Raw genomic sequence first — 15015 nt, 5'->3', positions numbered from 1 at the left:
TGTCAGGTGTGCTAAGTTTGAGCTAGTTCTCAGAGTAGGTTAACTCCACAGATGAGAACTCATTCAGTTATAGTTGAAGTAAGCGACAGCTTACATACAGATTCTAATCCATAAAACCTGGTGACTATACTCCAGATACTTAACCTCTTCTGCTTACCCTTCCCCATTTATTTATTTATTTATTTTTATTTTCAGTTGTAAATACTGCCCTACCGTGGAAGGTGAAAGGTCTTGCTGTCCGGCACATTTCCTCTTCACTCCTACAGTGAACTTCTGTCATTTAGCTGTACAGCTTGAGCTGGCCCACACCTTTAGTACTAGCAGCTTAGGGTATGGAGGTAGGAGATCAAAAGTTCAAATCTGCTAGGTTGAATTCTTAGCACTCACGTGGCCAGTCTGTAATTTCAGTTCCAGGGGATCTGATACCCTCTTCTAACCTCTGCAGGGGCCAGTTATGCAAGTGATACATGACATGCGTGGAGGCAAAATACTGTGCACATAAATGTTATAATTTAAAAATAATGCAGTACTTATTGTTAGAGAGGTGGCTCAGAGGTCTGAGAACATTTGCTGCTCTTGCAGAGAGCCTGAATTCAATTGCCAGCGTCCTCATGGCATCTTAAAACCATCAGAAACAACAGTTCCAGGAGATTTGATTCCCTTTTCTGGCATCTGTGGGCACTGCACACATTTGGTGAACTACCAAATGCAGAAAGAAGTCATAAAACTATTCACATAAAACATATAAATCAATTTTTAGATCTAAAACTTCAATAGATTAGATGCCGAACCTTTTTCCATTAAGTGTTATGACACATACATGGTAAATAGCAAAAGAATACATTCTCACAGAGTCAAAGAGGCCCCATGGAAATCATGAAGTAGCTGATGAAGATAAGAATGAAGGGAAGCTGAAGCATTTGGTTAATAAAGAATTTGGTCTATTGATGCCACGTTTTCTATGGTTACCTCTGTTCCCTTGTGATCTACTTAAGAAGCGATCTCCCATGATTGAGGTAAAACAACTACTTTTAAAAATTAAAGCATCAAATCATGTTGTATATTTACATTTCGAGGCCTCTGACACCATAATAGTTCCATGGAACAGATGAAGATTGCAAACTAAGAAGCTTCCCAATTGAGGCATCTCTGATTGTCTTTTCCAGAACGTGGTTCCCAGAATAGTACTGGGACTGTCCTGTGTCTCATACCTAGGCCTGCTTGTTTATGTTCCAAAAGAACTTGTTGGGATTTGCTGCGGTCCTAGGCTTATGCAGTGAGAACTGAGCTGACAAAATCACAAAGCTAACCCATCAGGATCACATTCCGATGGAGGAGGCTGACACACAGGCAGTGGGAGTATTTGCTTTATGAATAGCTGCTGTCTTGCTCTAAGTTCCCCTTGAAGCCATAGTGCTCCCCTCTCTATGGTGGGATTCATCCCAAAAACCCCAGCAGGTATTCATCAATTACTGGGCACAATTCCTCCTATGCATTGGTATATTGGATGACTCTTCCCAGCAGTGCGTGATTCTGGCAAGAAAATCAGTCAACTACTCTTATTCTCTCAACCAGGTTTTTTGGGTTTTTTTTTGGTTGGGTTTGGGTTTGGTTTTTAAAATAAACTTAGAAGTCTGCCCTCCTGCAATTATCTTCCTTGGCAGACAGTTGATCAGTGCAAAGAGACTTCATTTGAGACATTCAGAGATGCCCACGGACAAGAATTACGGCTTATCAGATAGAGAACAACAGTGTCCTGGATTCCCTCTGCCAGCAGATAGGAAAGCAAACTAGCCTCGCATTGGCATTAAAGCAAGCCTATTCTGTGCTAGCCAAAGACCCAAGTCTCAAAGCTTATCTCACTGTACTCCAGCCCTAAGGTCACAGTTTCACTTCTGTAACCTTGGACCCTTGTGTTGCCATGGTAATGGCCCTGCCCTTAGCACAGTGAAAAGCAAACTCTTAACTCTTTTGCTTCAAAGCCTCTGGGGAAAGAGATTTTGAGAGGCAAGACTAAAGAGGCAGTAGCTGGCAGAAATTAGACATGTAAAAGGATAAGAGTGTAGGAAAAGAAGAAAAAAACTAGGAGGGATTAGAAGTAGGACAGGATTATTAGGGTAAACACAGAACAATAAGGAGCATGGTCCTCAGATTGTGTGTGAAGTTACAGAGATCTTTTACCCCCTCCGCTCCTGAGAAGCGTTTTATCTTTGGAACCCTAGGTAGGGGCTGGAGCAGGAAAACATTTAATTATGGTGGCTCGCTAACTCAGTCCCTTATCATTGTGGTGGGGAGCATGGCAGCCTGCGGGTAGACATGGTGCTGGATATATCTTGATCAGAAGGCAAAAGGAAATGGACTTTGTGTCAAACTGAGGAAAGCTTGAGCAAAAGAAATCAAAGCCCATCTCCCACAGTGACACACTTCCTCCAACAAGACCACACCCACTTCAACAAGGTCACACCTCCCAGTAGTGCCACTCCCTGTGAGCTTAGGAGGCCAATTATATTAAAGCCACCACACTGACAGAATGGAAGTTTCCCCTCCCTAATGATATATTTGGTGAAGGGAACTTTAGATTTTTTATTGTATTGATCTAGACGACCATAAACTGATTGGTGGCAGGCCACCATTTAGCTGATCCAGGCTGTAGCTGTTTTCCTGGGCTTCCTCTATGTAGGATGGAGTGTGATGTATCAGTAGAAGTAGGAAGTAGTCCCTTAAGAGGGAAAACCTTTCATCTGTATAACAAATAAATCTCAAAAAACGAGAAAACACAAGTTTACTTTGTTACTATTACGCCAGCACACTAACAAGCATATAATTTAACATTCTAAAAACATACATGCACCCTAGAAGGAGTCAAGATGGTATAAATATTTGTTTTTATTAGTTTTCAAATTGAGGTATATTTCTTGTAATACCATGTCTTTGTGTTTGCTTTGATGGGGTTTGACACGCATACTCCTGACAATTCAGTCATACCATAGACAATCTACTAGCCTACAAAATTTCCTGACCTCTTCCAGGTTCGTTTGCCTTCCACAGTCATAACCCATGCAACTTTTATCCTCACATTAACCTGAAGTTTTAAAATTAGTTACATTGTTTCTATTCTGGCCACATGTCCTGAGTCTTCAGACGCTGTGAATGTGTTTTCCTGTTCAGAGTTTATGTCTCTGGACCCCAGCTCCTTTTCTTTCCTTTCCTTTTCTTTTGTAACAGAATATCAAATTTATAGCCTGGCCTCAAATTTACAGCAATCTGCCTATCTCAATCTACTGAGTATTGGAACTACAAGTATGGGCCTTAAACCAATGCTTAGTTATTGTTTAAGATCGGGACTGCTTGTTAACATGCCTGCTTATAGTATGACTGCACATGATTAGGTCACACAAGCTACCTGATCCTTTGGAATACCAAACACTTAAAAATTAACTGTAGAATCTGTATATGTCAATGGCAATTCATATTATCGCAGTTCTCAGTAGACTCTGAAAGTGTTCAGGGGAACAGTCTCTTCGGTTCACAGAGGAGGAAAACAGTTGCCGAGCATATCCTTTGGTGCCAAGACTGGAGATTTCTTTTGCTTCATCCACTGTCCTTGGATGTATGAACACAGGCAGAGTTCTCTTATTCCAGAACTCAATTTTCTTGTTTCTTCTCGGAAATTTCATAGGTTACCCATTCTTTCCATCCCCCAGCATAATGTTGAACACTGAAAACATACAAAATAGGGTTATATTTCATAGCAGAAGATCGGGAGGAACTTTGCAATAGCTACTCACCTTACTATCTAGTTCTATACTGCTTTTCAAAATCGTTGGTTTTTAGTAGGTGGGAAAGACACATGCCCTTGGTCTCTATACTGCCTTTATTAACAGTATGGGGTTTTTTGTTTTGTTTTGTTTTACCCCTGCAGTAGTAGGGATTAAATCCAGGGACTTGGGCATGTGAGGAACATGGTTTACCACTGAATTCTATTACCAGTTCCAAGATACTCTTTTTTTTTTCTAACACAAATATCATGTAGCTCTGATTGACTTTAAATTTTTGTTACATATGTGTGTAGGTGTTTTGTCTGCCTATGTGTCTGTACACCACATGCATGGCTAGTGCCCAAAGAGGACAGACGAGGGCATCAGATCTCCTGGAACTGAAATTACAGACAGCTGTGAGGTGCCATGTGCGTGCTAGGAGTCAAACCTGGATCATCTGGAATTGCAGACAGTGCTCTTAACCACTGAGAAATCTCTCCAGCCCTGCCCTCTCCCCACGAGATTCTTAAGTAGACTAACAGATGTTTATTTTTGTTATGCCAGGGGTTGCATCTGGGGCTTTTCACATCCTAGGCAATTATACCACCGCTGGGCGATAGCCCCATCATCCCAAATGTCCAATTAATATTGCAATCTAGTGCTCAGTCTAGTTTTTCCTTCATTCACCCACCTGTTAAAGCCCAGTGATATTGCTGTATCCATAGCCTTCTTACTTCTCACTCCAGCAAAACAAGAAAACACTAGACTGTCGGATTTGGATGGCTTCACTTCATGGTACTTCTCTTTGAAATCCCTTGAGTTCATCTGTAGAGCTTCCCCCACCTCATCCACTGGAAGAAAGTGGTGACACAATTAAGTTTTGGATACAATCACTTATTAAGCATATGGATGGACCTGTTTAAAACACACAGCACTTACATGGTATGTTGATTGATCCAGGTATTTTCCCATGCTCAAGAACTTCCCACGTATCTCTAACATCAATTAACATAATGTTTTTGGAGCTCAACAGGTTTTTTAGTTCCCTATATGTGACACCCTTAGAAAGAGCAGAGCAAAAATGTTGGCTGCTTCCCCATATTGACTTCAAACCTATAAAAAAAAATTCAGACTTAAGTGACATTGGTATTAACAGCTATAAGTAGGTTATAGTTAGATGACATAACTGAGTTCACCTTTTTGCTTTAATAAACTCTGGATACATACTCTGTTCCCGGTTCCTGACCTGGAAGTACATAGAACTTCTGGGAGTGGGAGGAAAAGATACTTTTGTTTGAATGATGTTGGCTCTGGTGCCCTAGACAGCTTCGGGGTGGCACTGATCACCCAAAAGACTAAGCCGTGAGAACAACTTGGATCTTTCATGCCCGGTCTTCTGTGCAGTGGAGCAAGGCTAGAAGACTGACTTAGCAGTCAACAGTGCTTCCGTTATGACGCTTCCATTAAAATCTTTCATCTATGGGGTTTGGAGATGTACTGAGCTAACACATCTACGCACTGGGAACATGCCACACCTCAGTTCCATGAAGAGGGAAACACTCTTCTAGATTCTTCTAGATCTCATACCATGGCTTCTTCAGTAGGTTCCCCATCTGTATTCTTTAATAAATCATTGAAAATAAACTGATAGAAGTGCTTAACTGAGTTCCGTTAGTGAATTATTGACAATGGAGAAGGGGTCATGGGAAGTTCTGATTTATATTCCGTTGGTCAGAAATGTGGGAAGTGTGAACTTGGGAATGGTGTCTAAAGTTGGCACAGTTTTGTCTGGTGTCTTCAGTAACTCTGGGTAGTTGGTTCAGAATTAAATTTTAAGACTCAAATAGAGAATTAGCTTGGTGTAGAAAAATTATACATTTGGTATCAGAAGCTATTTGTGAGGGGAGGCAGATCAGTAGTAAAGTGCTTGCTTCTAATATGAGGCCCCTGGCTCAGCCCTAACATACCTGAGAAGCAGGTATGTTGTGAGCAGAGCACAGAAAAACGTTTGCCAGTGTGCACACGTTCTGACTGAGCAACACGACGCGGTCTGCCAACTTGCTCTGTGTGCTTCATAGCTGGCCTTCAGCCTCTTCGTATGCCCTCAAAACCCCTTTAGCTAGCAAGAGCTTTGAAACATATAAGACATTTAATAATTGTTATGGGTATAATTTGCTAATCCCATTTGTAACTCAAGTGACAATATGAGGAAAAATTTAACTTCATTTCCCTTTGCAAATAAGAATAGGAACTTGCATATCATATGGTTTCTGCTGTTGTGATAAAACACCTTGGCCAAAAGTAACTTGGGGAAGAAAGGGTTTGTTTCACCTTAAAGCTCCTAAGTTCATCACTGAGGGAAGCCAGGGGCATGAACTGAGGGCAGGAATCTGGAGGCAGTTACCGAACAGAAGCCATGGAGGATTGCGGCATATTGTCTTGTTCTCCATGGCTTGCTCAACCTGCTTGCTTATCACCCCATTTACCTGCTCAGGGTGGCACACCTACAGTGGATTGGCTCCTCCCACATAAACCTTTAATAAAGATCTGTCCCTGCCAGACGTGGTGGTGTACAACTTTAATCCCAGCACTTGGAAGGTAGACGCAGGTGGATCTCTGTGAGTTCAAGGTCAGCCTGGTCTATAGAGCAAGTTCCAGGATAGCCAGGGCTACATAGAGAAACCCTGTCTCAAAAAACAAAAACCAAAAAGGTGGGTGGGGGGGTATAAGTGTTAAAACTTTGCATCAAACCAGTGAAGCTTTGATTATACCAAATACTGGCAAAGGTCTGAGGAAATGGATTTTCTCACACATTACCATTAAGAACTCTTAAAGGAGGGCTAGAGTGGTTAACCCTGTCTTGAAAAACCAAAACTCTAAAACAAAACAAAACAAAAAAAGAGCACTTACTGCTCTTCCAGAGGACCTGAGTTTGATTCCAAGATTTGATGGCTGCTCAAAACAGTCTGTAACTTTAATTCTGAGGGATCCAGGACCACCTTTCACCCCTCTTCAGGCACCAAGCACGTAGGTGAGACATACATGTGGACAAATTACTCTTACACATAAATACACACACACACACACACACACAGTTTTGTTTCGTTTTGTTTAAGACAAGAACTCTCGACATAGCCCTGCATATCCTGGAAATCACTATGTAGACCAGGCTGGCCTCGAACTCACAGATATCTGCCTGCCTCAACCTCCCAAGTGCTGAGCCTAAAGTTTTAAATAGATCTTTTGAAGGAAATTAGCGTAATAACATTTTAAGTTTGCATCTTCTTTTTCCCCTCATGGCTCTACTTTTAGAAATCTGTCCTACAGGATCACGTGTGGGGATGACATTACAGCTTTGACGAGGAGTCTGTTCTTCCATCTCTTCTTGGGTTCCAGGATCAAAGTTAGGTCACCAGTCTTGCGTAGCAAGCAGCTTTACCCACTAAGCTGTCTTGTAGCCCCAAGATGATATTTAAAACAATTTTATTTAACTTTTAAGGTGCTTTCCCCCTGTGTATGTGTCTAGCATATGTGTGCAGAGGTCACATGTATCTATTCCCAGAAGCTGGAGTTGGAAGCACTGTGAGCCTCCTGACATTGGCGGTGGGAACTGAACTCAGTGCTCTTAACCGCTGAGCCATCTCTCCAGTCTAAGGTTTATTTTTCTATGGATCTGTGTGTACATGTGAAGAGGCCTCTACAGGTACTCTTGGAAGTCAGAAGAAGGTGTCATGTCCCTTGGAGCTGGAATTACCTGGGGTTGGGAGGTGCCCCAAGTGGATGCTGGTAAGGAAACTCAGGACTTCTTCGGGAGCAGAATGAACTCTTAGCCACTGAACCATCTCTCCAGCCCTCAGAATTATATTTTTGAACATCTTTTAAAATTTATTTATTTAGTATATATACGCCTGCGAAAAGACAGCACCAGATCTCATTACAGATGCCTGTGAGCTACCATGTGGTTGCTGGGAATTGAACTCCAGACCTCTGGAAGAGCAGTCAGTGCTCTTAACCTCTGAGCCATCTCTCCAGCTCCCAGAATTATATTTTTAAAAGTTTGGAATCAACCTATTCAAATTAGAGACAGCAGGCTAACTCCATACATTTTCTATGTGTTATGGTAAGAAACTAGAAAACTATGTAATTCGTAAATTATATTAAGCTTGGTTCCAGCCCTGCTTACCAACATGGAAAATGTACCCAAAGCAAGCAACTCTTGAAACTGGATCAAAGTTAATTTTTTCCTTGTAATCATCAGACTGACTTAACTTCCTATAAATCAGCTATGCTCTCTTGTGAGGTAGTAGGAAATAAAGACAGGCTTTATTGCTCTTCCATTCAGTCATCAAAGGCTGACGCAGCAGTGTAAGTCTCTTATGGCATGAGCCTGCACTACATACTATCTATTTGCATCAAGCGGTAGGTGTTTTGTGTACCATATCCTCTACTTGTAAATTGACCACTTGGTCTGGTGTTCAACCAAAGAAGTATTCAACAGTTCTGACACTGAAGAAAAAGATGTCTGAGTCTTAAGTTTTGGTGAATACATATATATTATATTATATATACATAATATATATAATATATATCCCTTCTCAAGCCATGAGCCAAAATAAACCCTTTCTGAATTTGCTTTTGTCTGGTATTATGTTACAGCACTGAGAAAACTAATGAATATATGCTGTTGGATTTAAATAATATTAATGTATACACAGTGCGATTAATAATTATTCCTGTTTTCATAATTATACCATACTGCTCCTTCTGAAAGAAATACCTCTCCCTTCATTTTTACAGGGAACATTTACTCTCCTTTCATATCTATTTAATATTTCTTGACATTTCCCTTTAACAATTCTGCTTCTAATCCATTCTACTAAAACACCTGTTTGTGTGCACCACGTAGATTACACAATGATTATCAAATAATTTTATAATAAAATTTGGGACTTAAATTTTTTTACAAGTGACTGGTTAGTAAACTGTAGTACATTCCCACTATGGAAAATATGCAGCTTTTAAAAGCTAAATACTTATGTGAGTCAAAATATAGAAGTATATACACAATACACACATATAATACAAACTTTTATCTATGGGTAACCATAGAAAAACTTAAAAGAGCCATTATCATCCATATCTGAGGAGTGGGATTCGAGTATTTAAAGGAGATCTGTGGCTCTGCTATTCTTTTGTTTGCTTTGTTTTAGTGAGAATATAACTATGCGCGATTTGTGTACCTTTTAAAATACGGAAAGTGCGAGGCAGTGATGGCACCTACCTTTAATTCCAGCACTTTGGAGGCAGAAGCAGGTGGGTCTCTGTGAGTTTGAGGCCAGTCTGGTCTACAAAGAGAGTTCCAGGACAAACTCCAAAGCTACAGAGAAAAACTCAGTCTCGAAAAGAAACAAAAACAAATACACAAAGGCCCCTTCCTCTAGCAGGGTGTTCAAGTCAAGATTTACTCTGGATTGGGTTGCATACTTGTATCTGTCTCCATCTCGCCCATCCACATACAAAAGGTGAACTCCTTGGGGAGCTAATTCTTTGCAGGAGGCCTGGCAGATTTGATCACCTACTTTTGCTACAGAAACATGAATGGTAACAATTTGCACAGAAAAGTCCATCTTCAGAAACAAAAGAACAAAGGAGGCTATCTTTCTGGGCCCATAAACCTGCTTCTTTGGGAGAAAATATTACATTAAATAAGAGACTCTTTAAAATAAGAAATAAAATATAATAAAATAAAAGGGTGTGGAGGAGTGTTGGGAAGGACTGAAGCCCTGGATTGAGCTTTAGACCCAGCTGGGTCAATAGCGACATTCACTTCTGCCTTCTTCCAAATTTACAGAATTAATGGGAGAGGGAGTACTTTCCTAGTTCTAACCCCCACCCCCGGCTCTTAGTGTGTGTGGTGTGTGTGTGTGTGTGTGTGTGTGTGTGTGTGTGTGTGTGTGTTTCATGAAAAGATGAGCTCTAGCCGCTGCTGGGTCGGGTCACAATGGTAAGTTAAAAGGGTGGGTTTATAATTAAGCCTTTCCGGAGCCTTCTTGCTGGCTCCTTTCAGTGGCGAAGTGACCTTCATCACTCAAACTTGCATAATTAATTTCCATTATAAATAACCTTGGTGCCACGTTTGCTCTGCCGCTGCGTTCATCCCCGCATCTCCAGACACGGAATCCGGAGGATCAAAAGGAGCAAAAACTGCAATGGGCACCAGATACCTACGTGCCAAGAGTAACTAAGTGGGCTTCACTTATTTTAACTGGAAGTCTAAAGACGAGCGCACGCTCAATGTCATCCCCTCCCTGGCACTCGATCTCAGGTGGTTTTTGTTTCTCGGGGATCAAGCTCACCGCCAAGCGCAGCCTCCACCGATCCTAGCGCCGCCCTGCGTGAGGTCCCAAGCACCCGCCTGGCCAACATCACCGTGGGCAATCTGGGACCCCGGGTGCTGCTGACCACTTCCTCCTCCTCCTTCCTGGCTTCTCACCACCGGCGCTGTCCAGGCTCTTGAGCGCCCCGCAGTCAGCACCGACAGAACCGGGTACTGCCACACAGGGAATATTTGACTTTATCCGAAGATGGTCTTTGGCAGTTTTATAGTGTTAGCTTCTTACTGCTACATTGACAACTCGCCATATGTTTACTGACTTAAATCAGCAGAAATTGATTATTTACAATTTTGAAGTTACCACACAAATCAATGTGTTCAAAAATATGTGTTTTTTTTAAAAAAAAAAAAACACCAGGGAAGCTTTTTATTTTAATTTACTTTTACCTGTTTTCGTGTCTTCTCATGCTGACTTATCCCTTGGCTCCCGGTCTTTACTCATCTTTAGAGCAGGTATCTGAGCACCTTCACACCTCTCTGGCTGACTCTAGCATCTGCTCCAAGTCCTTTCATTTGCCCTCCTCTCTTCTTCCTCTAAAGACCACTGAAATAATCCACGCCAGTGTCCCCACTTCCAGACAGTTAACACAGGATAATATCTGCAAAGTCTCTTTTACCAGGTGTGGCAGTTTGAATAAGAATGGCCCCCATAGGATCATGTATTTAAATGCTTAGGCAGTGGCCTTAGGCAATGTTGCCTTGTTGCAAGAAAAGTGTCATGGGGGTGGGCTTTGAGGTTTCATAAGCTTACACGAGGCCAGGTGTGTCTCTCTCTTCCTGCTGCCTGCAGATCTGATGGAGAACCCTCATCGCCTTCTCCAGAACCATGTCTGCCTGCACACCACCATGCTCCCTGCCATGGTGATAATGGACTAAACTTGAATTGAAAGCCAGCCCTGATTAAATGTTTTCCTTTACTAGAATTGCCATGGTCATGGTGTCTCTCCACAGCAATAGCACTGACTAAAATACCAGGGAAGGTAACGCATTACAGGTTCCAGGGATTAGAACTCGGGGCATAGTTGGGTTGGGTGGGCTAGGACATTTTTTCCCCCTTATAAAGCTTCTCGCTTTACCTTAACTTTCTCCTCGATTTAGTTCTCCAAACATCATGAAAGCTGCATTGAACTGGAATTTATTCAGTTAGAAATTAACATATTAACTCAAACTGATATTAAATTGTATGCCCAAGAAATAATTTCATTAAATATACATTTTGAAATCAGTACATTTTCTTCTTTTCTTTTTTGTCTTTGTCTTTGTATTTGTTTTGTTTTTTAAAAAAGGGTGTCTTTGTGTCCATGGTTGTCCTGCACCTCGCTCTGTAGACCAGGCTGGCTTCAAACTCACAGAGATCTGCCTGCCTCTGTCTCCCGAGAACTGGGATTAAAACATGCTCCTCCATCGCCTGTCTAAAATCAGCCCATTTTCAATAATTTAGTACTCTTTATTGTGTGTTAGGTGTGTGTGTAGTTGTCTGTATATGTATGTGGTGTGTGCACTAGTTAGGGTGGGTGTGTGTATAGAGGGCAGAGGTTGATGCTAGGTGTCTTTCCTCAGTCACTACACCTTTCTTTTTTGAGACAATGTATCTCATTGAACCCGAAGATGACTAACTGGGGTGTGTGTGTGTGTGCTAGAGAATAGTTCAGCGGTTAAGAACATTTGTTAGCAGAGAACCTCGGTTTAATTCCCAACATCCATATGGTGGTTTATAACAATCTATAACTCCTCTGAGTGTACCTAGAAAGTACATAGTGCACAGACATACATGCAAGAAAACACTCATACATATAAATTAAATAAATAAAAAATTATTTTTTTAAAAAAGATGAACGGTTAGGCTAGGCTGACTGGCCACTGAGCTTCAGATCAGACTGTCTCTGAAATCCCACCCGAGCACTGGAGTTATAGGCACATTGTGCTTTCTAGATGGTTCTGAGATTCTGAACGCAAGTCCTCATGCTGTGCAGCAAGCACTCTGCCAACTGAGTCATCTCCCTAGATCCAGTAATTCAATAATTCATAAACCACATCAGATTCTACACCAGTGACATCATCTGCTATGAGGTGTTTCCTAATCACTTAGAGTTTAAGCTCTTAAATTTTGGGTTTGAGGGGAGTTTTGTGTGTGTGTGCGTGTGTGGAAAAGAGTATATATGTACCACAGCATGTATGTTGGAGGTCAAAGGACAACTTTGTGGAGTCAGTTCTACCTTGAAACATTTATATGGGTTCTGGGGATTGAATCCAGGTTTGTCATGCGTAGTGACAGGCACCCTTACCTGCTAGGCTATCTTGCCAGTCCTCTGTAATATACATTTTTTGTAGATTCACCACATGAGAGAAAACATGTGTGATGGTTAGCTTTAATTGTCAACTTAATGCAACTTAGAATCATCTGGGAAGTCTCAGTGTTGGATTGCTTACATTGTGTTGGTTAGTTGGTATGTCTTGGGGAACTTAATTACAGTAATTTATACAAGAAGATCCAGACCACTGTGAGTGGCACCAATCCCTAGACAGGGGGCTCTGAACTGTTTGAAGAGTAGAGAAATAGAAGGGCTTAAAGAGATGAGTGAGCCGGGAACAAGGATTAGAGTTCAGTTCCTAGCATCTATGTTGGCACTCAATGGCCTTTTCTGACTTTACAGACACACCTAGACACTTGGCACTCACTCTCAAACATACATACACATACATAAAATATATACTCCATTATTTAAAAGTGGAAAAAATCAAGCTGTACACATTTCTCTCTGCTTGTGACTTAGTGTTTTATTAAAAATAAGTTCAGGGTCCCAAAGAAAGAGACCGCCTTTCCAACCTTACTCTTGAAAACGAGGGCATTCTTGGAAAATTGAACAAAGACAGGAAGTGCCCTTGGGTTTTTGTAGTAATAAGAGCGGCGGGGGTGCGTCCCCAGCACTCCCGCCGCCTGGCTAGCTTATACCCTGAAATAATTACACGGAAACTGTATTCTTTTAAACACTGCTTGGCCCATTTCTATCTAGCCTCTTCTAGGCTAATTCTCACATATTAATTTAGCCCATTTCTAATCATGTTCATAGCACCGCTAGGTGTGCTTACCAGGAAGATTCTAGCCTATGTCCATCCTGGGTTGGAGCTTCATTGCCTGTGTCTGCCCAGGCGCGGGGAGCATGGCGTCTCTCTCTGAGGCGTCTTACCTCACTTCCTCTTCCTCCCAGCATTCTGTTCTGTTTACTCCACCCACCTATGTTCTAAGCTATGAGCCCAAGCAGTTTGTTTATTACTTAACCAATGAAATCAACAGATTGATATATGACACTCCCACATCAGTTTTTATCCAACTTTTAATGGGGATTGCAGTCTCTGGAGATTAGACTAAGAGCATATCCATTAGATAGCAAGGTTGCTGAATGAAACGGGGGTAGTAAAGAAACCAAACTAGCTACTCCAGGGTGAAAAGGGAAAAGGTATTTTCCAAACTGCAAGGCTGTCTCCTAGGAAAGCAAGGAAAAGTGACAGGGGAAAGATTTCCAGCGTTAAACAGGAATAGGATGCTCATGAGCTGGGGTGGGGCTTGTGAGCAGGGACTGAGGGAGCCAAGAGGCTAGCATTGACCTTGACAAGTTAATAGGTACTTTTGCCATCTGTTAATTGAAGAGCCACTTGTTCCTCTTGCCAGAGATGAGAATGACTCCCTCTTTTAGCAAACAAGCACTTTCTTCAAGCCACTGGGGGAATGGTGGCTTTTGTCTAAAGGCCAGATGTGGAAAAAGCAATTTCTTGGAGGACAAGACAGTAGCCATGGGACTTCATTAATTGTAAGAGAAATTTTAATATTCAGTGATTAATTGCAAATTCTTAAATTTATTTTTATTAAGAAGAGAATCTAAATTTTCATGTTTAAATCCAGCCCTTCTCCATCTAATTGTAAAGTGAGTCTTAAAATATGATATTTTAAAAAGGTCCTATTCTGATGCAATTTAGTTGAAAATCCTTTAGATTTGCTCTTACCTGTTCATCTTCCATTTCAAATTCAACATCAACATATGAAACTTTGTATTTATACAGACAATTTTGACTTTGAAATTATAGCACAATGCAAACTGATTTTCCCCATGTGATATTTACTTTTTTCATCCTGGAGGAGAGTCTCTTAAAAGGTAATTATGCCTCCCCACATCTAGCACCTTGACCTGCATATTTGTATTCCATTGTGTTTGTCCAATTCACGGTTTCTATAAACACAATGTAAATGAATAGCTAGCCCCTTTGGCAAGTTTTCCCATAGAAATGGATTAGAATTTTTAAGTTAACCAGCAGTCAGCTTTTGGCTCTTAGTTACAATCTTTTAACTTCTAAGACATCAACCTTGTCCATTGGCCACAACTTGTCCTTTGTGAAAAAATGAGACTTCTAGGACCCATCAACCAGTGCCTGCAACAAAATAATTTCAAACCAACTATTTTTACTCAAAAGCAAAGTGTACATCGCTGTTACAGATGATTGGACTCTAAAGAATTAAGGGTGTGATGCACTGTCTAGTTCAGGAGAGAGAACCACATGAAAAAAAATTCATATACAGTGAATGTCAGATTTAATTCTTTAGAGTTCCCAGAACGGTGATGAGACACTGGAGGCCGTTCCAAACGGTGCTCAGCGAGACAGGCCTGAAGGACCAGAGCAGCTCACCCAAGCCAGCACCTGAACTTAGGCCTGTGGCTGGCATTGTACCAGCCGGCTGCAGGGAGTCACCCCCTCATTACATCTACACCTACTCCGGTTCGCTCAGACCTCTTCGCTGCGGGAAGGACGACCGGGAACAGAGCCTAGACTCAAAGTCCCGCCCCTGGCTCCACCCAGGACGCCAGGCCC

General features: G+C 41.6%; 1 protein-coding gene across 1 annotated transcript; it reads right to left on the bottom strand.

The window, feature by feature from the left end:
• Positions 1-2868: 2868 nt before the first annotated feature.
• Positions 2869-10261, bottom strand: LOC142849350 (thiosulfate sulfurtransferase/rhodanese-like domain-containing protein 3). Its single transcript, XM_075971321.1, has 4 exons — positions 10115-10261; positions 4698-4871; positions 4450-4609; positions 2869-3718 (listed from the first exon to the last, which is right to left on the bottom strand). The coding sequence occupies exons 1-4, from the start codon at positions 10182-10184 to the stop codon at positions 3646-3648; spliced, it is 477 nt and encodes a 158-aa protein (XP_075827436.1). The 5' UTR covers positions 10185-10261; the 3' UTR covers positions 2869-3645.
• Positions 10262-15015: the final 4754 nt, after the last annotated feature.

This window comes from Microtus pennsylvanicus, chromosome 5, assembly GCF_037038515.1.
Source record: "Microtus pennsylvanicus isolate mMicPen1 chromosome 5, mMicPen1.hap1, whole genome shotgun sequence".
NCBI classification, from domain to species: domain Eukaryota; kingdom Metazoa; phylum Chordata; class Mammalia; order Rodentia; family Cricetidae; genus Microtus; species Microtus pennsylvanicus.
Note: the sequence above shows the minus strand (reverse complement) of the source record. Positions and strands in the feature narration are given on the sequence as shown.

Bases quoted from the DNA above. Each gene is read 5' to 3' on its own strand.
- LOC142849350 (XM_075971321.1), bottom strand. From the start codon at position 10,184: ATGTTGGCCAGGCGGGTGCTTGGGACCTCACGCAGGGCGGCGCTAGGA. The intron at 4,872-10,114 runs GTGAGCTTGATC...TTTTTTTTATAG, and splicing joins GGTGGAGGCTGCGCTTGGCG to GTTTGAAGTCAATATGGGGA. The intron at 3,719-4,449 runs GTGGGTGAATGA...GTATGTTTTCAG, and splicing joins ATATCACTGGGCTTTAACAG to TGTTCAACATTATGCTGGGG.